Below are 20,795 nucleotides of genomic sequence, written 5' to 3'. Positions count from 1 at the left end.
TTTTTCATCTGCTGCAGTTAGCATTCAAACTGCGCTGAGTCAAATGAACATAAACCTTTGAGAAATCTGTTCATCCTCTCGTCTGTGGTGGCGTTCCACCAAGAACCACTGAGGGAAACGACACAAAAACCTCTGAAGAACACGCAAAGCGCAACTTGCTTCTCTGCGAAATGTGAACAGATGGAGTGGCGTCAGATTTTAGCAGTTGTAGGATTTCTCTTTTGGTTTTGGCAAGAGATCACAAACCATTTCTCCTATTAGTGCTAGACTCACCCATTTGTTTTGGTTGAATTTAACGGAATATCATGCGCTGTACTACACTTCCTACTTTTGGAGCAGTCTGTGGTGCGCTTGGTGTTCACATCAACATTCAAAACGCACCACAGTTCTCTTTAAACAAACAGAGACCAAGGTTTGTATTTGGTCCACATCAGACTTTAATGACCTTCTCAAATGAAGCGGATTTTCTTAGCAATTGAACTGTAGTTTGGTTAAAGTGGACCAATAAGGGCTGGTGTGACAACACCTACAGATATATTAGGGTGTCATAAGCAAAGGAGGTGTGAACTAATGGTGTCATTAAGCACATGTTGCCGTGGAATATCATCTCCACTGTTTGGAAATTGAGCTCCTAGCATGTCATAAAAGTAAGGAGCAACAGTCTTCAGTCAGAGGTATCATCAGACTATCACTGAAGATTCTTCCTGCCCATAGAATCTTCATCTGCAAGAACCCTTTAGAGATACTTGGAAGATATGAATTAACAACATTTAAATTTCCGTTTGGTATAAATAAAGTACATTTGAATTGAACAGAATTGAATCATGTCTTGTACTTAATCAAATTATATTTCCAGCGATAGAAGACTAAAGCTTCACAGTTAGTCTCTGTCATTCAAGCAGCCAGGTGACAAACGAGCTTTTCCAGAAGGAACAAAGCATGTATTGTAATCACAGGATGGTGACAGGCCACAGCATCTGCCGCTTAAATCAAGCTGGGAGAGCAAACAAATGAGAGTTCGTTGATGGAAAGTTAGAAAACAGCAGAGTCAGTCAGCAGATCCAGCCTGCCACATAATAACCCATAACCGTCACTGGGAAGAAATAACCGAAGAGCAGCGCAGGCCACTGTAATAAAACATGGCAAACAGTGACACAGATATCTAATTTTTCCTTTTGATTTCTCTAGAGGGCAAATGAAGGAAGTGTTTGCATTGCAGGCGAAGATGTCACTACTTGCTTCGTCCACTGAACCTATTCCGCACCGTTCAAAATTGTGCTTCTTTTGCACTTAAAACCCCTTGCCTCTGCACTTGACATGATTTATTGAACTAGAGAGCCTCTTTCTTCCTGCATTAACCTTGGTTTCCGTGTGTCTCCATCCGCTGCGTCCGGCAGCCTCTTGCTACTTGTGTTGCTCTAAAGGCTTGATCAATATTTCATAAAACACCTTCATTAGTCTCCACTCATACAGAACAAACAGACTAACAGTCTGCTTGTTAAGGAAGCATGGGGCACCTTAGCAATTCTGACTTTAATTTCATCAAAATAACTTCAAATCTATACTTTCAGTTAACTTTCAGTTGACACTATTGCTCTCTTACAAAATTAAAGGGGATTGTTGCAACTATTGTTGCAGGGAGGCATGAGACAGTTCCTTATATTAAGATTTCAAACAGTTTTAAAAGTTAACTCGTACATTTTCAATCATAATCTTATAGTTTGAAGTTCTTCCGATGAGACGGCAGAGAACGTCCCCGAGCAACTGAATCTTTCTTGGGGTGAATGCAGCTTAGCAAAACACAATGCTGCCCCACCCCCACATGTTGCTCTCCACTACCACTCAGCTGAATGAAAAAAGACCCTGATATGTTTTTCTTCAAGACAAAACAAATAGAGAAATTCAACTGTACTGGAAGTATTTCTGATTTTGAAAAACACAGAGAGTCAGGGCGCTCGACTGACAATTGCTTCTAAACATTCAGATTCGGATGTTTTTCAGATACACTGAATGTTGGGACGCAGTTGTCAAAATACGCCTTGAACTAACTTGTACCATGTGATTTTCAGTAATGTTAGAACTATTGTTACATTTATGTTGTTTGTGGTTCTGGTTTTCTCTCTTTCTGCAGGGTTGGAGGCAGGTTTCTAGGGTGTTGACTTGTGTTCTCTTTGCTTCTTCCTCTCCTGTACTTCCATCTTCTTTAAACCTTTCCCCCACCTGTCTCACTTTTCTTCCTCTTTTCTTTTGTGTCTCTGTGTCAATTACATTTCAAATAATCCCAAGGGTATTTCTAATAAAGTTTGATACATCAAATGGAGCATCTACTGTGTGTGTTAATTGTATTTAACTCTACTTTTGAATTCAAATAAAGTTACAAAAAGATATCAAAAAAATTTTCTTGCCAAGTTTTGTGGCATGTAGCAAATATAAATCATTTTGGTAATTCTCTCTAAGAGAATACAATAAAAGACCGAGGAGAGAAAAAAAAAATCTTTATTCAGTGTATCTAAAATTCTGATTTCAACTGTATCAAAAGAAAATGGTCATGATTTTTCTCAGGTGGAACTGTGTGAGTTCTCTTAATTCAGCACTTACACTGCACATTTAGCTTGTAGCGTATGCGGAACTCTGTCTGCAGAGTCGGGTGGCGCACCACGCAGGTGAGCATCTTTCCCTGGGCGTAGCTCTGCGGCTTCCACATGTAGTTGACGCGCACCGTGGTGGTGCCGTTGACTTCCTCCTGAGTTTGCTTCTCAGATCGCCCGTACAGCTCGGCCTCCCAGAACACCTCAGCGGCGGGCCGCCCGCGCTCCGCGATGCAGGTGGCCACCAGCGCCTCGTCCCCGCCGTCAAGAAGAGCCGCGGGGCCTGCAGACACGTACACCTTGGGCTCCACTGTTTATAGGAGGAGAAAAAAACAACAACAAAAAACTGAATAGATGATGAAACAATTATTAGTGATTTTTTTTGTGTTCATGCATGAATTAGCAATGTCCAGTCACCTTAGTGTACTTAACTGCTAAAAGAGAAAACATTGATTTCCATCTTTCACCCAGAGTGCGCACATTAAACATTGACAAACAGTCTACACAGTCGTCTACATTAAGGTGAAGAGTTTCTCATTGTAGACTGAACAATGATGCAGTTGGGAGAACTCGCAGCAAGAAGAAGACCTGCCACAATAAATTTTGCTGAGCCATAAATTATCCCAGAAATGACTGCAATAAATGATAATATTGTTGTTTTGAGGGCATTGTTAATAAATAGCATAAAAATGGATGGATGGATGGAACCAAAAACAAATAAAATGGATTATGGTTTTTTTGTTTTAAATATCAGAAATACTCAAGATATTTAAAAACTGGTGCCATGACCGTTCCTGTTGTTTTTATTTTTATTTTAAGTGGTTATGAGACTTGCCAGAGAAACCTGAAACAGCTGCTGCGCAAGTTACTCAACAAGTTGTTGCTAGGTAACCAAAGATCGAGTCAGTTCAAGGTACAGTAGCCAAAGCCTTTCCTCTACCTACATTAATACTCTACATACTGAATATTCTATCAGGTGTATTATCTATTGGTATTGATCGTGTGTCTTTTGTGAATTATATTGCTATTGATTTATTGTGCATCCCTGCTCCATCTGTGTGTAATTAACCCTCTTAAACCTGGTAACTTAAACAATTAGTTAATAAAAATTCAGATTCCTTTTAAAATGAAACATTGAAAGTGTTTCATTATAGAAATTAAACCATTTTGGACTCCTGGGCTTGTTTTCTAAATTTGTTTGTACCATAAATAATTCATCAGGCTTTTGTGTTGATGTAATTGTCATAATTAAAAACACAAAATGTTTACTTGATTGCAGCAGATTTCTTTTAAGGAAAATAATTTGTTAGAGAAATATTTGTATTAAAAATGATACATTTGGCGTTAAAGGAACAGCCTACATAATGTGTTTCATAAAGCTCCTGAAATCAATAAGCTTTCCAATAATATTCTAATTTATTGAATGGGAGTATATAAGTAATTATTAAATTACGACTTCATATTTTTCCAGACTGCTCAGGGACTCAGTTATTTTCGACTACGTTTAACACAACAGTCGCCCTCCATCTGACTGTTTCCGCACTGGGACGATGTTACACCATTTCTCTGAGAAGGACTCGACAAGCAGGTCTATGTAGGAGGAACGTGACCAGAATTGTGCAACCGCGCTTCTTTTTGTGCAAAGAGCGAACTCAACAACAGTCTCAACAATGCTCTGGACAGAAAGAATGAAGAGAAAAATAAAACAACATACCACACACTGTCAGCAGTGACAGTCGGGAGAGTTAAGGACCAAAAGGAGACAAGAGAAGAAAACGTTTACTGGAGGGGAACCAAAGTAAACAACAGGCCCGGTTAAAAGCAGGTTATAGTTTGCTCGGGTTTATTTCGTCTGCATCGTGTTGCAGTACACCACCTCCTCTTTCGCTGCCTGCTTAATCCCACAAGCTGTTGGATTAAAAATCTCCCATCTTGCTCCTTATTATCAGCCAAGAAGGAGGTGCAGCAGAAAATTTGGAACACAAAGAACAAAACAACTACCGTTACCCCGCTTTTCTTCTTTTCCAAAAATAACCATCCACCTCATGTACCCCTTTGGAAGGGGCGGGGACGCTGACCTCCTGGCTCCGCCCTCACATTCTTCACTCACTTCTCTCTGCCCCTCCTTGCAGCCCTCTGACCTTTAAAACAGTAGCTGCTCTATGTTGGCAGGCCAGCCAGCTGAAACATCAGAATAACCAAATCAGACAGACATGTTCATTTTGGGGGGTGGCAAAGGGAACCCTCTAGATGAGTGGAGAAGTGTTGGGTGGGAAAAGGCCAATAATTTTCCCTCAGCAATATGCCTACAATGACTCCTTTCGATTCACACACAACATCTGATCCCGTTGGGAAACTGCGCTGTTAAAAAAAAAAAAAAAATGGATGGATGAAAAAGAAGCAAAACAACAGACGTTTTTATGGCATGTAAGAAAAAAAACAAACAAACAAACAAAAAACAACTTGCGATGTAATAACAAAGCAGCAACGTTTTGCATGCGACATTTTGTCTCAGGGGAAATCCAGAATTCTGTTACGGCAGATCTGAAAGCACTTTATTGCAAGCAAATTATACGACACTTAGCTCATTTTGAGCCGACTTGAAACCGCCATTTAAAGACTGAGCAAAGAGTCCAATCATGAAGACGGCGACGGAGAGAGCGCTTTGGGATGAAAATATTTTCTCAGCGCTTACACCCCTTGCGAAAACGCAGCAGTAGTTTCCTTATCTGTAAAATCCACTTTCTAAATCTAATTGCATCCTTGTTTTGTTTTCAAGTAACTGAACTGCTCAGTAGATTTCCATTGACCTGCCAGTAGTTAAAAACAAAGGGGTCATTGTAACTTATTCACTTAGGGTAATATTTTCCTTCCTCCTGCTTACACGAGAGGGGTTTTGCCGACTAAACCATTGCCTAAATATTTTTGTCCTTTCTTGTTGTCGACTAGAGGAGAAAAGAAAACCCAAGCCAGAAGAGCTAATGTATGTGTAAATATTTGTGTGTCTCTCTCTCATGACATTGCTCATATTGGAGATGTTTTGCATGGAGAGTGTGACTTCTGAAATGGAGCCAATATCCACTGCACCTGTTAAACATTACAAAGCGTGCCGTGACTTTCGTCCATTACTCAGGGGCTTGGCTGTTGTTACTGTAGTTAATTCGAAAGGAATGAAAATGCAGCCATGTGCTTTTCACAATCCTCAAAATATAAACAGGAATCAAACACGGAATCTCAGTAGGGGAAAATATAAAAGCAATGGGTAGAAAAGGAAGTAAATACAACACACATGGCACAAATCTAGTATCAAAAGGTACATTAGAGGTAAAGGGCTTTAACAACAATCCTTTTCTATGCTCATGGACGTATTTAAGAGGTTTCCTTCATTCTTTATTCCATTTTAAAGTCAATTCAAACAGTTGATTTAGAAAGAAGTAGTATACAACCAGTTCATTGGATGACAAATGAATAATGATGTATTTTTTTGTTTTTCCTGTCTGTATAAACCGTTGTGGTGGTATTCATTACTTTAACGGTGCATACATCAGCATATTGGAGAAGTAAAATATCTGAAAGTAAAACAGTAGCACAGTAACGCTTCAGTCATATTAAAACATGACAGTACTGTATTAAAGTGGACATAGAGTGTAAGAAAACGTAAAAAATTGTAGAAAGTGAGACAGTTCACATCATTTATGAACCATAATTTTTAAGCATATTTGAACAATGCTGCTGTTCTGACCCACAAACCTCACCAGTAGGTGGTGCAACTGCACACTGGTGTCTGCCAACCACCAGTAAACTCAAAAAGAAGACAACTTCACATTTGAATGTTTGGTGGTCACACTGACAGGCATCCAATGGGTTCCTGGTGTCTAAGAAAAGGCGCCAGCTGATCAGCTAGCTAATCAACATTGCTATCGTATCGTCCACTTCCCATCTTTGTCCAACAAACAGAAAGTGTGGGAAATGATTTACTATAAAACAGGACGCAGATCTCGTTGCTCACCGTGTTGTGAACACTGACTGGTAGGATGCAATCAATTTACCCGGATCCATTCTGAATTGGAAAAAAATGGATTGCAATACATCGATGAATTGATATTTTTATAGCAACCTTTGTTTCTTGTCAGAGATCCAACGTTGGATGTAGGTCTGGACTTTCTAGGCCATTCTAACATATGAATATGCCTTGATCTAAAACATTCCACTGTAGCTCCAGCCGTATGTTTTGAATTGGTGTCACACTGGAATGTGAAACTATATCCCAGTTGTGAGTCTTTTGCAGTATCTAACAGGTTTTCTTCCGTGTGTTTAACTCCATCCATCTTCCAGCTGGATTTACACTACAGCTAAAAACACAGAGGTGCTGCTCTCTGCTTACTATTTAAAGTGTAATTAACCCTGAATCAACCTATCTTTTGTTGGTAAACTGTCTACATAGGTTATTTGGGGTTCTATCTTTATGTTTCTGTGTGAATTTTGATGTTCTTGTCTAAATTGGTTTAGTTCTGCATTATTTTTTGCCTTGACCCCGTCTCAGTGCTGGCCTCCTGAGGTGAACTGAGCAGCTGTTTAAAATGGTACGTGTTTACATCACACAGCCCCAGACAGTTTCACTTTAAGTGACTTCTGAAATGATTGGACTGGGTTTTATTTAAGCTTTCAAAGAGTGAATACATATCCACATCATAGAATTCAGATTTTCATTTGCCAGAAATTCTGAAAAGCGAGGTACAAATAATCTTGCAATGCACTGCTGCTGCTATATCACACAGCTGCAGAGGAATTATGAGCTTCATTATAATGAAAAGAGGAATTTTAAACATATACACGTCAAAACAAACACGAAGGACATAAAAAGGGCGCTTGGGAATATAAACTTACTACGTTCAACTCTTCAAACTGTGATGTTCCACGTCTGAGAAAATTACCCAGTGGGGTAACCCAGCTCCCACACGCTGCATATCAGACTGAAAAGGACACATACGCCCTCTGTAATCACACCCTAATTACATCTGAATTGTAAAGAAGGTGTGTGTTTGGGTATGTGTGTACATGGTTTACCTATGAGCACAAAAAAATTAAATAAAACAGCCAGAGAATCTGCTCAGAGAAGACAGCAAGGTGTAATTGAGCTCCACGAGATTCCAGACACTGCGGCTGCTGCAGCAATACTTAATGTGCCGCTCATTAGACATCAGAGTCTCCTCCTGTCTCTGAGGAGGACAAGAAGCTGCAGCCAATACGCAATCTCCTACTCTCAACACCGAGTCACATTTAGAGCTTAAAGCATATGCTGAGTGTAGAGAAAGAAAAGAAGATTAAAAAAATGAGTATTCCACACAGAAATATGAGGACACTGCAGTTTAACCTTTAATTAGCAGGAGTTCAACAATAAGATTCTTTGGAAATGTGGCCATTCAGTTTAAATACATACATATTTGAAATGACTGCATGTTTATATGGTTATGAATTTGTTATTTCCAGCAAAAGGGAGCAAGTATTTAGTAAAGTTAAAAGCGCAAAGTGCACTGATCAGAGCTTTGTTACCTTGTAATATTTATTAAAGCCAATTTTTCTTCAAGCACAAAAATAAACAGCCTGAAATTACTTTTTTAGCCACTGCAAAACATGGTTTAGCTCATTTAAAAAGTGACAAAATGATTTCAAGATGAAAACTATCTTTAAGAGGTGCACAATTTCTTTTTAAAATAGCTTCTCATCAGATCACAAGTGGATTACCACTCAAATTATGGTAATTTGAGTTTGATGTTAAAAATGAAAAATATAAGTCAGAAAAGAGCAAACGTTTTTGTTTTTTTTCCCCTTCCCAAATCTCAATTTTCATCCAAGTTTGTAAAATATAACTGAACGTTATGAGGGTCATTTTGTCTCACACCCTGCAATTAACTTGTTGCTGCGTCTGATTCAGATTCAGTCTGAATTTCCTGCATTCTGTTCTAAGGGCAACGGGTCAGACACACCAAAACATTTAAAATGGCGTTTTCAGGCAGCAGTGACATAGGTTTTTGAATGATTCAAATTTGTGACATTTGAGGTCAAATAAGAGATGCTTCTCTCAGCTGCAGATTCTTAAGAACAACTGGCATCTTTCTAAGGAGGAGTTTGAATGTTAGGCAGCGGTTAGGGAGCGGTTCATTTCTCCAGAGAAAACACTTAGTGGTCTGTCAAGCTTTGTTCTACCACAGCAAACTGCTGTGCTGTGAACTGCTCTGTAAATTTTTCATCTTAAAAACCAAATAATCCAAATGTATTAGCCGACAGTAATACTGTACGTTACCTGAAACGTTAACAAAGGTCGACGCTTGCGTGTTGCCCAGAGGAAAAGTTGCCACTTTGCAGGTGTATGACCCGATATCAGCAAAACCAACTCCTTCGATGATGATAGTGGCGTCCCGTATGGACGGGGAAACAAACGAGATGCGCTTGCCGTATTCCGGGGCATACGAGGTTCCGTACTCGGGGTTGAACACTGCCAAGGTGATGGGACCCGACGGAAGACGGCGTTCCCAAGAGATCTGCGTCAGACTCAGGTTGGGCTCCACCAGGATCCTGCAGCCAAGTGTGATGTTCTTCCCCAGCACCGCGTTCACTTTGTCAGGGACGACCACCTGGTTACTGGTTACACCTGCTGAATTAAAAAGACACAAAAAAGGAGGTTCCAATGTTATTGTCACAGCAGAAACCACAGAGGGAAATTATCTGTCACAGGAAAACACATGTCAAGGAGATCAACAACATCCAAAAAAGTTACTTTGCCTAGAAGCACGCTTCCTTATTTACTGATTAACTCAACATCGCATAATGAGATGCATGTAGAATTAAGTTTTATTATTTTCCTACTTCAATTTTATTTTGTTCCAAAATTCAGCTTTTTCCATTAAAATTTTTCTGATTCCAATTTTTCCCATTTTATTCATATTTATTATCCCAAAAAGTATGTAGTTATGGTGTGAATGAAAAAAACAGAACAAATCAATAGACAGACTGCTGTGGTTCAACAGAACATACACATTAAAAATGTTAAACTGTTTCCCCATCATTTTTTTTTAGCATTTGTAGGATTTTGCCTTTTTACTTGGCAAAAGACTACACACCGTTTCTGCCAGTATTGCTAGACTCAGGCATTTATTTTGGCTTTGTTGACTCAGAAGGCCCTGCGCTGTAGTTCCCTTCCTGCTTTTGGTGCGGTCTTTGGTCCTCTTGCATTCACATATGCATTCAAACTGCACCAGAGTTCACTTCTACCGAACTGAGACCTGGGCTTGTAGGTGGACCAGAGTTCACATTTTTGGCAACTGACCCAACTAAGCAGACCAGAGTTTGCATTTTTAGAAAACTGATTGGTTTGATTCACTAAACTGACTCAACTTTCTAGGCACACAAACCAGAGTTTAATTAAAGCAGACTAAACAGGGCTGGCGTGAATCCCATTTTTTAATAGGGAAGAAGATATGCCTTTTAAAAATGCCTTAGAGTTGAACTAAATACCAAAATATTTATATAGCTCCCACTTATTCCCCGTTTGCACTGCTTTACCAAAACTGATCGAAGTTTGTTTGCTTTTTTCCCTCAAAGGAATATTTGATTTGAGGCACAGAGCCATAAGTACTTCGACTCTGATTTATTTGCATGTTCAAGAGTTAGCAAACATAACTGCCTGTAGCTAGCTACTTCATCTATAGAGTTTATAGGCAGCTTACAATCTTTGTATATTATCGCTATCAACTGGACTGAGGTGTTGCAGCTAGCTAGCTTCTCCTGTGTGTTTTTGAGTAGTCATTGTATCTTTGTGCCTCCAATCATGCTGCCAAAATGTTCAAAAACATATTCTCTAGTTTATAAAACCTGGTGGCCCTGAAGGTTGCGTTAAGCTACAAGGTATGAATTTACTTTTTGAGGAAGACATCAGAGTTTGAGAGAGTTTTTCCGTCATAGGTGATTGGTTCATTCTGTCTGTGTTGAAGGGAGAGCCGAACAGATGCACAAGCTGAGCCTGCGTAACCAGGTAACAGCTGGTACGGGAGCTGCAGCAGCCAAAATACTACTGTATATCTGTAAAACTCCGGGTTTTATTGTGTTTACCTCATCACTGAAATCCCGGGGTCCTAATACTGTGTGACTTTCACATCAGGTTATAATTCACAGCAGCTGTATTCTACAAAAACAAATTAACTTTCAGCATTTCTGGAGAGATCATCTAAGCTAAAACTACAAAGAAAGACACACTAGCTTACCCTCATATAAATAATGCATGCCAAGGATTTTTAGTTTGATTTGCCTTCCCTTGGAAGAAGTAACTTCTGTGTTTAATGCATGTCTTTGTTTCCTAATGTAAGACGAAGCAGATTTCTTGTGCGTGACTGTGGGTTCTGCTCTGCCTCTGAAGCTGCACACTTTCACCACAGGGCACTCAGACTGCTCCTCTTGCTAATTGTTAGAGAATCTTATTAACTAGCAGGTACGATTTTCTGGACGGAGATGAAACAAGGGAAGCAATAGATTAACTTTATTCCTGCTATTTTATGAGCCCACTAATTTGACTCTGAGCCCACCCCGTAGCTTTTGTTGTCTTGTTTTGAGACGCATAAAACAAGCTTTGAACATTAAAGACCATGTCAGTGCTGTGGACAGAAAGAAATGAAAAATGTGACAATGGATGTGGTTCCAGAGAGGTAATGGACTGTTACTACCCCAAATATTCGCAATCAGAATATTACTCTGATTGTGCTCTTTTTGGCCAATCACCAATGTTAAATCTCCAATTTCCTATTTACTGTGGAAACAGTGGTATGAACTGAACCACCGTGCATCCCCGAATAACCAAACTGTATCCATCAAATTCATCACAATGGTTTATTTTAGTTTATTTTCTATGATACAAAACAGCAACCTGAAAATGTGGTATTATGAAAAGTTTAAGAACAATAGCTGTTGCAATCAACATGTAGAGAAGCATAAGAGAAGCCATAAATAAAATGGATTATGAAATCACTGTACAAAACTGCCCTGAAAAAAAAACTACTCATCATAATGGACATTGACGAGCTCATTTTAATTCATCATGCGATTAATTGAATCACTGCGACAGGCTTATGTCCACGGACTGCACTGAAAATGCATTTAGTTTTTTTGGCCTGATGGCTGGTTCTTTTCTGTGAGCAGCATTTTTTTCCTTTTGGATGTGTAGGTTTTCCTCCCACGGTCAGAAGACACACACACGCACAACCCCACACACACACAAAATAACACACAGCCAGGTCAATTACTGTGATTCTAAGGTGTTGTCTATCAGTTTTACGTCAACTGTGTGATGGACTGTAAACCGGAGTGCAAGCTGCCTTTTGGCCAGTGTCAGCTTGAATAGCAGCCAGACGTGTAGGAGGTGAAATCAGACTGAAGTTTGTAGTAAAAAAAAGAAAAGAAGGGATAAACTTATATAAAGTCACAAAATAAAACCCTGCAGGATTTGAAAACGTCTTTAATGGTTCTCATAAAGACCACTTGGAAGTCTGTTGAGTCTAATTAGTCAAGAAAAGAGATCATAGCTTTTGAAAATCTGTTTTTGAGTAAGATCTACTTGACCTCTCTCTTCTGTAGATCTTACAAAAGATCTACGAAATTAAATCAAAACTGTTTCTGATTTGATAATCCACATGTTGACAGGTGTGCTATGTGGTTGTAGCAGGACAAACAAACACTTCCAGCTCGGTGGTGGTTTGGATTGTATCTTGGAAAACTAACCTGAAATAAATCCTAAATTACAGGTCGAGGCAGCTGCTGGGACAAAAAAAGCCATCTCAGTCTGTTTCCTTTCCACTTTGTCTGAGAATGACTCATTGATAGAATCACATATGCATATTTTTTAAGAGGCAATAATTTACAACACTGTACCTTACTGAACAGCAGAGTAGACCAGTCTTAAACCTTCATAACAAATGTTTTCTTTTATTAGAAAAAAACCCCCAAAACAGTGAAATATTACTCTGAGCTGATTTTATTTGAAATATCCCAACATTAAATCTCAGTTTCACCGACACGGCTGCAGTCAGAATAAGCTAAATTTGGGAGCCGTAAATTTCCACTTTGTACGCCGTCAAAGATGTGTATGGGGTAAAACTTATAAAAGTGGTCCACTAGCGGGTATTTCAAGTCTTTGGCATGGATATGAGTGGTAAACCACAGCAATGCTATCATGGTTTGTGAGCAATATAGCCAAGGAGGCTGACGCTCCCTGAGCTCCATTACGTCCCCTGTAATTTTAGTGATTACGCTCACACTCGCACACACATATAAATGGAGTATTTCTCTCTCTCCCAAAATAAGAAATAAGTGTGCGACCATCTGTGCAAAAGTAGGACCCTGTGTTTGAATAGCTGCTCAAGCTTTAGCATGTGGAAGATTGTGAAGGGGAGTTTTATTCTCCTGTCCTGAGTACCATCCACATGCTAACAACATAGATGCACTAATACACTCTTTTCACTTCTGTAATCAGAAGTGAAAAGATATCTGAGGTTCAGTATCTTTCGATACAGAAAAACAGAGCTGAATTGACTGTAAACTTTTCTTTTCTTTTTTTTAAAATAAAAATAGACATAAATGTACTGAATTATATTTTCTGATAACTTTGCGTCTGTGCAAACGTAGTCAAACATGTATAAACAACCCAAATTTTATTTGTTCAATCAGTGCAACAGCAAGTGCAAAATAAGTAAAGAAACTAGAACTGACAAAAACAAAAGGTCAACTACCTCGGTCAAACATGTACAAAAATAAACTGCAACAAGCCTTTTTCAAATGGTTTAGAAAGTGCAATTAGGAATTCTATTAAATAACGTAAAGTAAATAAATAAGCATGACATCACTCAGCGCACAAAGCATAGACTTTAGGCTGCGTTCACTCTTCATTATTTTACAATGAAGAATAACACAAAGTTATACATACACACAACTGTATGGTGGACAAAAAAATTTGAATTTAAGAACAACAGTCTGAAGAGCATGGAATGCATTTCCCCTATCTACTCGCTAAATAAAAGTTGAACAGACCTTGATCTTCTAATCAATGTCAGATGTCCCAGGAGGAGATGAGGAACGTTTAGAAATGGTTAGATTGTAGAACAATATCAAATTGTCACCTTCCGAAACAATGGCTTAAATAATGCTTTGCCAAAACAAAGCATTATTTGTTGGGGGTGGGGGGGACCTTTGGCAAAAAACTGACTTAGGCCATTTGTTTAGGAAGGTGAATCAGTAAATATAACTGAAATCACATTAAAGAGGATGATGCAAGTGCTATTCTACCAAGACACGACAAATCAAAGAAACAGCCAAGACCACCAAAGCATTGGCTGCAAAGAGCCACAGTTTAGGTGTGAGAATTTGCTGACAAATCAATGTTTAGTCATGCATTTCACGACTAACGTTTAGTTGTGAAATGCTGTACGCCAATTAGAGTCCAAGGCAAATGTGTGGAAGACCCGACAGAAACTTTTCACTGAACATCAACCACAATGCACTGTGTCCTTGGTGACTCATGCTGTCATGTTGGGCAAAAGCTTTTGCTCAGAGCTGATGGGAGCTACATAGAGGGTAATACTGAAAGAAAACTTCACAAGACTTCAGAGTGGGACAGAGAATCAGCTCTGTCCCATAAACAAACATTAGCTTAGGTGTATTAGAATGGCTCAGTCAAAGTCTAGGCCTACATCTAATTAAGAAAATCAGTGGAAGGATTTGAAAAATCCTTTGGTTGAACTGCTTTGCAAAGAGGAATGAGCAAAGTCTTCTAAATATGAAAATTGTCACTGCAATTGCAGCAAATATTAGTTCTATAAAGGACACATTAAAGTTTTTTATTGTAAAAAGTTCTGAAAATCATACATTAAGGTTGTAACGTGACAAAACGTGCAAGACATGAATAGTTCTGCTATGAACTGCACTAAGGCTGTTAACACATTTCCCTCAGAAAAATAAACCAGTCTTGCCTTATTTGTCATCCACTTGAACAGACATTTGGAAAAGTCACTTTGGATTAGAACATTTCACCACAATAGTTTAGACATGAATAAACCTCTATTCCCTGCATTTGATTCATGACCTGGTCTAAAAAAAAAAAGACCTGTTGGTGCTTATAATCTGTTTTCCAGTGCATGTGTTGCCCTCTGTTTGCATTGCTTCTGTCATAGTCACCAGGGTGCAATGCAGTGGGGGGAGTCAGAGGCCGTCGAGGTCAGAGCATTTTCTACCTCATGGCCATCTGAGATGACACAACAACTGTTTGCTGTCACACTATTTGTTCAACTTTGTTATTTTAGTTGAAAAAAAAGGGGCAAAGCTTTGAAACAATGCCAACAGCTGTACAACCACAAAGATTTACAATGCGTCTATAACAGGACAGATGGATAAAAATGTTTGCTCGAGTAGTAAAGCGTCATGTTTGGCATGCGCGACATCGCACTGATGCCTGTGGACACGTGTCCTGAGACCAGGCTTCTCCGTAGCGTGTCCTACATAGTGAAGCTACCTGACACGCCGCTCCAACTGACTCGCCGTACGACGAGCGCCGTTGGTTTCGGTGTGTCGGCTTTCGAGGCCTGTCGAAGGGCGAGGAGAAACTAGACTCCATGCGTGCTATGTGCTGTTTGTTTTACAGTAAAGCATTGGGAAGTAACGAGACCAAGGAAAAGGGACTCCACCCTTTACCATTAGTTGAGGCGGTAGACAGATGGCTGCTGCATGGGATACCTTCAGCCAGGAGGAGAGTTGGAGGGGGGGGAACTTGGCATTGCTCTGCCGCAAGAACACAGTCGGGTCTCATAAACTAGAGCACTGTGACATATTATCTAAAATACTGCAGGCAAATGAAATCTAAGCAGCGTACTAAACAAAGCTGTCATTTAGTTTCATCAGAGGAATAGGCATACCTCTGAGGTACAGTTCACAAGTGTCACAGGATTTATTACTAGTGATCCATCTTATTGTGTAAACACAAAAGTTCAAATCTTTATAAAGAATAAACAAGAAAAAAAAAAGGATTTTGACAGTTGACACGTTTGATGTTGGGTTATGATGAAAAAGAAGAGCCCCAACATAAAAAAATCTATCATGACTATAAAGAAATTGGCTGGACTTTTACCCTCTCTTCGGCGAGAAACCCGAGGAAAGAATGAACTCATGGGCAGGAAATGCTTGCTCTTTGAAGAAAATGCTTCATATTTGTTTCTTTCCCTTCTGACATCACTAATTGCGACAAGCTGCTCGACAGACACGAGGAGTAAAATCAAAACCTTCCTTTTTGCCTGGCAACCGGCTCAAACATTCCCCCCTTTGGCCCTCTTGATGAGCCAAAAGAAATCTCCACCTACAGAGTCCTGACCCGACTCCGGCTCTGACCTCCCCAGGAGAGGGGCCGTCTTCTGGCCGATGCAAAGACCCGTGGAGCATGTCAGGACCGCGAGAGACGCCAGGGGACGAGAGTGGGGATTCACAGGGATTCACTCACAAGCAGTTAACAAAACACACAATATGTCATGTTCATATAGACAAACTCCATGCATAGATTATCATGTCAAACAGCACTCACGAGGGACGAATCTAAAGACCTCACAGGAGAAGAATGCAGACATGAGATCGGTGCAAAAGAGAGAGTGTGGTTTTAGAACCAAAAGCAAAAGGAAACCAAGTTGAGTGAAGAATGGATAAGGACAAAAAAAAAGCGAGGACTAGGTCAAGTATGGACAAAGTACGGAAATAAATTGACAGGAAGATAACGCCGCAACACGCAGAGCTACGCAAGAGCCAAAAAATGTGCCTGGCCTGGCCGATCATTTCTACATATGTACAGAAATAAATACAATATGTTGGAGGGCCTCGCCAATTTGAGGAGAACTGAGATCACAATCTTCTGTTTCTGCAACTTATTGTGATGTTAAATGACACAAGTTGTTTACGAGATGATTTAAATTGGTTTATCTGGAAGGAGTTTTTGAGACGTTACTGTAAGTCATAGTCTGAAGGCTTTGAATGATGAAGTAGCTTTTCCAAAAGTTAGGTCTGAAACAAATTGTTTTTCAATGCACCCAAGTCTGGGGAAGAAGCTCCAGACTGGGGTGCACATGAAGACTATTAATGGTGTCTTTCCAGGCAGTGAAGCCATTTCTCAGTATTTTTTACAAACTAAAATCTGTGCCTCTGCAACCCATTTGCTTTAATGGCAGATTTCAAATTTCCGTTTCACACACTGATGCTTAGCAGAAGAATTCAGGCCCTGTCCCCACGGAGACAATTTCAGGAGTATCCACAAAAGTCTTTTGTTGTTTACCCACACAGATTTGACTTTTTGGGAAACCAGAATTGAACTCAGTTTTTGAAACTGGGTTCCAGAGTGGATTTATTTCAGACACCGTTTTCATGTTGAATATCCATAAAGAGGAGAGGAAAGAAAAAAAGGGATGTATGACAAGAATGGAAGAACAGAAGGAAGAAAAGACACAAAAAGAACAAAAATGGTAAAAGAAAGGACATAGTGAAGGGTAAAGTGAAAAACAGAAAGACAAGCGGGAAGAAGTAAAGGCCAAAGGGATAAAGGACAAGACAAAGGCAAGAAAGAAGGAAGGACACAAAGGAGACATGGATGAGGAAAGGAAAACATTTCAACAAAGCGTAGGGATTAAAAACTGTAAGAAACAGAAATATTTTCTGTACTTATTCTCTTTTTTGTTGATGTTGTAGCTCCATGTCTCTGTGCTGCATGTGTCTCACTCTGACGAATACCAAACATGGCGCTATTTGTTGTTTGTGTCGTTCTCTGACAGTGTAACAGCGCCACCGATTTCTCCGACATACCTACATCATTCGCTGTGGCGCCTTAACCTGTTGCGTGAACGCACATATTTTTTTATTGTTTGCAAAAGTTTGTTGTGCTCATCTCCATGCATACAGCGTCTCAATTAAGTCTAAATCGTGACATTGTGTCTCTTTGTTCCACCCAGTCTCCTGTAGAGATCTATTGTTACTCAGCTTGAACATCTTGAACCAGCAGAGGACTACATCTGTTAGCCTAAAGCGGAGAAGCACCAAAGAGAGATAAAAACGTTCCTAGATTAGTTTGATAAGTGGTCTATTGGTGAAAAAATGAAATATGTGATTCCCCTATTCATTAAATGAATCAGAAGTAAAGTGCCATCATTTTCAGTCTGACGCTGCATAAACTTTGCATATACTTTTGTTAACTTTTTGAGATTAATATATGTAGATAGACAGAAAAGACAAATATAAGCTCTGATGGATAAATGGGATCAATCTTGTAATTCTTTCATTCTTTTAATCCTAAGAAAATGCATACTGAATTGGCAGGTGAAACTTCAAAGAAAGCCAGAAATCACTTTCAGCCAGGAAATTGTGATTGATGCATCTATAGTCCTTGTTTCACTGTCTTTACACAGGACAGCAAGAAAGAAGAGAGGAAAAACATTCCTACCTGAGACAAGCTTTGTAAAAAAAAAAAAAAAAAAGAAAAGAGAGAGTTGCTTAACTCTCCTTCTTCCAACACATTTGTATGTTTTCTTGGCTTTGGATTAAGTAAAACATACATGTTGTGTGCTTCTTAAAAACATTACTCAGGGAGGGTTACAATAGTCGATCAATAAAATTGTTCCTTCATAGTCCTTAACATAAAAATGTCTGTGGCATTGGTTAGCCTCCTTTACATCAATGCTGTTGGCAAACAAATCCTAAATTTGCGATAAAAAACTGAAAAGAGAAAGCTGACATTTGGTATGAATATTTTGCATATTTTTAAACAACCAAAAAAAAAAAGAATCAAATATTTATAAAACATTGGGCATTTCTATTCAAACTGAAAGTTCTGTGTTGTATAGGATAACATTTCTTAAGTCTTAACGTTGAAAATACATCGAGCTTTCACTGCATCATCTCCTCAGTGCCTCTAAAGTATGAGTAGATGCTTTAATGATGCGCTGACTCAGCTTAACCAGTGAACTTCCAGCATGTCAACTGTGTAGTATGGATTACTTTACAATTAATGCTTGAAGGTAACAGTGCTTAAGTACATCTCTGCTGATAAACCTTAATCAACTATAAACTATGGAATCAACAAACAATGAAACAAAAACTGAAATCAGTTTTGTAAAGGCAGATTCTGCAGTTTCACAATAATGCCTACTTATTGTGAAGGGCTAACTTTTGTGCAAATGTAACTGACTTATTGCTCCCAAGTCAGCAAAGGCACCAAGTTCTGTATGTTAGACCAAAGTCAATAGTTCAGCATACAGTCATTGTAAAAAAGAAAGCAAAGAAAAAGCTTTTACAAATTGTACATTTTTAAAAATATTATTTTCACACACACATTCATTTTTGCTTTATCAGTAGATCTGAATAACTTCACAATTTAGTAAAGGCCAGATCATTTAAATGTTAAAACTTTAGAAGGCATGGGAATTATACTTTCTTTTTCCACCACTATGACTGGCTTCTTTGAATGCATCAGCCTGAGGTTGGCCAACATGACACAACGACTAACACAAGCCTCACAGACCTCCACTTTTGTAAGGCCGTTAAATCCAACAATCAGTCAGAAACAGGATAGGCCAAGTGGTGAATTGGATGTTTTATAGCATGCCTTTATTGTAAGAAATATTTGTGCAGGGTGAAGAAAACATTAGTCTCCACACCAGCTCTCATCTACCCCCTTCCTTCCTTGCATTGTATTTTGCGAGGGTGTGAGGTTCTTTAGAGAGCTAATTGATGGCGAAGACAAACACAGGCTGACAGGCCTTTAAATAAGGGGCAGGCGGGCCTCTTTCACATGTCACTGTCCTCTTCAAAAACCTTTCTCTCTTTGCTCCCCCCCGTCGCGATTTGGACTTAGGTGCCCTTCTCATCTAAGTCACATTTGATTAAAAGATCAGAGCTTAAAAGAAAAAAAGAAGCAAAAAAAGATCAATAATGTTGGTATAGACAGAAACCTCTTAGAGTCAAACTATAACTCTGCTGTAGGACGTAGGAAGGACAATGTCTGCCACTGTGTACCAAAGGAACACAACCAGGCCTTTAGCATCCTGTCTTAGAGAGTGGGATTTGTTATTGTTTGTTGTGTGTGGGGGCCTGGGGTTTTTAGTATGTCCACACTGCACTGCGGCTCTGGAGGTGGGCGGCAATGTTATTTTTCCATGTATGCATGAAACAAAGGAACAATTTGAAACGTCAGAGATGGCAACAAAAATCACAGAATTTCTATGTGCTGTGAAAAGTCTTTGCCTTGTTTCTAAAATATAATTGCGCTTTATATGAAATCACATAGATATGACAGCTGTTTAGGCATTTTTGCTAAATTCTGCTGATCTTAAAAGACCTTTTGCCACGAAGCTACACAAATGTGTGACCTTTTTAACTTAAATCAGAGCACTAAGAACCATGATTTTTTAATCTAAATTGTAGCAAATCTAGAGTAGAAATTATGAATGGTCCATCATAATTAAACAATGTACCTTGAAACAGTGTCGAGTGAATGTAAATAGAGTAACTGTACTTCTTATTTGTCAGTTTTCACCTCAAAAACTGAATGCAGGTGTTTTTCTTTGACAGTATTTTATAGCCTCTTATTAATAGACTTACAGGGCAGCACTAAAAAATATATATCTGGGCCATGTAACCAAACATTACAGCCATATATAGCATAGAGGTGGATGAGGCAACGTTTACAAACACTTCCCCATAAAACCAGATTACACAAACACAGCATACGAAACAAACTTTGTCTAGGTTGCTATCACAAAACCACATTAGACAAACAGGAACTGAAAACATTGCAAAGCTTGAGCATAAAAAATATTTTCTTCTTGTCTGGGGACATAACCATTAGTTTGACCATAAAGAATATCTTTTGTTAAACATATACTAAAAATGTCTTTGATAGGATTATATTAGCGCTGAACAATTTATTAAATGTCTAAATGTATTGTGGAATAAGTATAAGCAACAAAGGAAAATTTAGAAGACAGTCAAAGTGTAGTATTCATATTTTGAATTGTGCTAGAGCTACCTGAGGTAAGGCAATGTGTTGTTTTTACATGTTAGACCAAGCTGTTGGTGTATCTTAAGTCTGTTGTACTGGTGCAGAGTTATAAAACACATTAGTAATTCAGTACATTTATGTCAGTG

At 39.0% G+C, this 20,795-nt stretch overlaps 1 protein-coding gene across 2 annotated transcripts in view; it reads right to left on the bottom strand.

Moving 5' to 3' along the window:
• Positions 1–20,795, bottom strand: part of nectin3a (nectin cell adhesion molecule 3a) — a 49,378-nt gene that overhangs the window by 15,129 nt on the left and 13,454 nt on the right. Inside the window, exons 2-3 of one of the 2 annotated variants that reach the window (XM_044119016.1) lie at positions 8,893–9,243; positions 2,599–2,898 (exon numbers count right to left, since the gene is read on the bottom strand). In XM_044119016.1, coding sequence (XP_043974951.1) covers positions 2,599–2,898; positions 8,893–9,243 — 651 coding nt within the window. The remainder of the gene's footprint in view (positions 1–2,598; positions 2,899–8,892; positions 9,244–20,795) is intronic. The other variant, XM_044119018.1, reaches the window with a different exon arrangement.

This window comes from Gambusia affinis, linkage group LG06 (genome assembly GCF_019740435.1).
Source record: "Gambusia affinis linkage group LG06, SWU_Gaff_1.0, whole genome shotgun sequence".
Lineage (NCBI taxonomy): Eukaryota > Metazoa > Chordata > Actinopteri > Cyprinodontiformes > Poeciliidae > Gambusia > Gambusia affinis.
The sequence above is the reverse complement of the archived record's forward strand: the minus strand, read 5'-3'. Positions and strand labels throughout refer to the sequence as shown.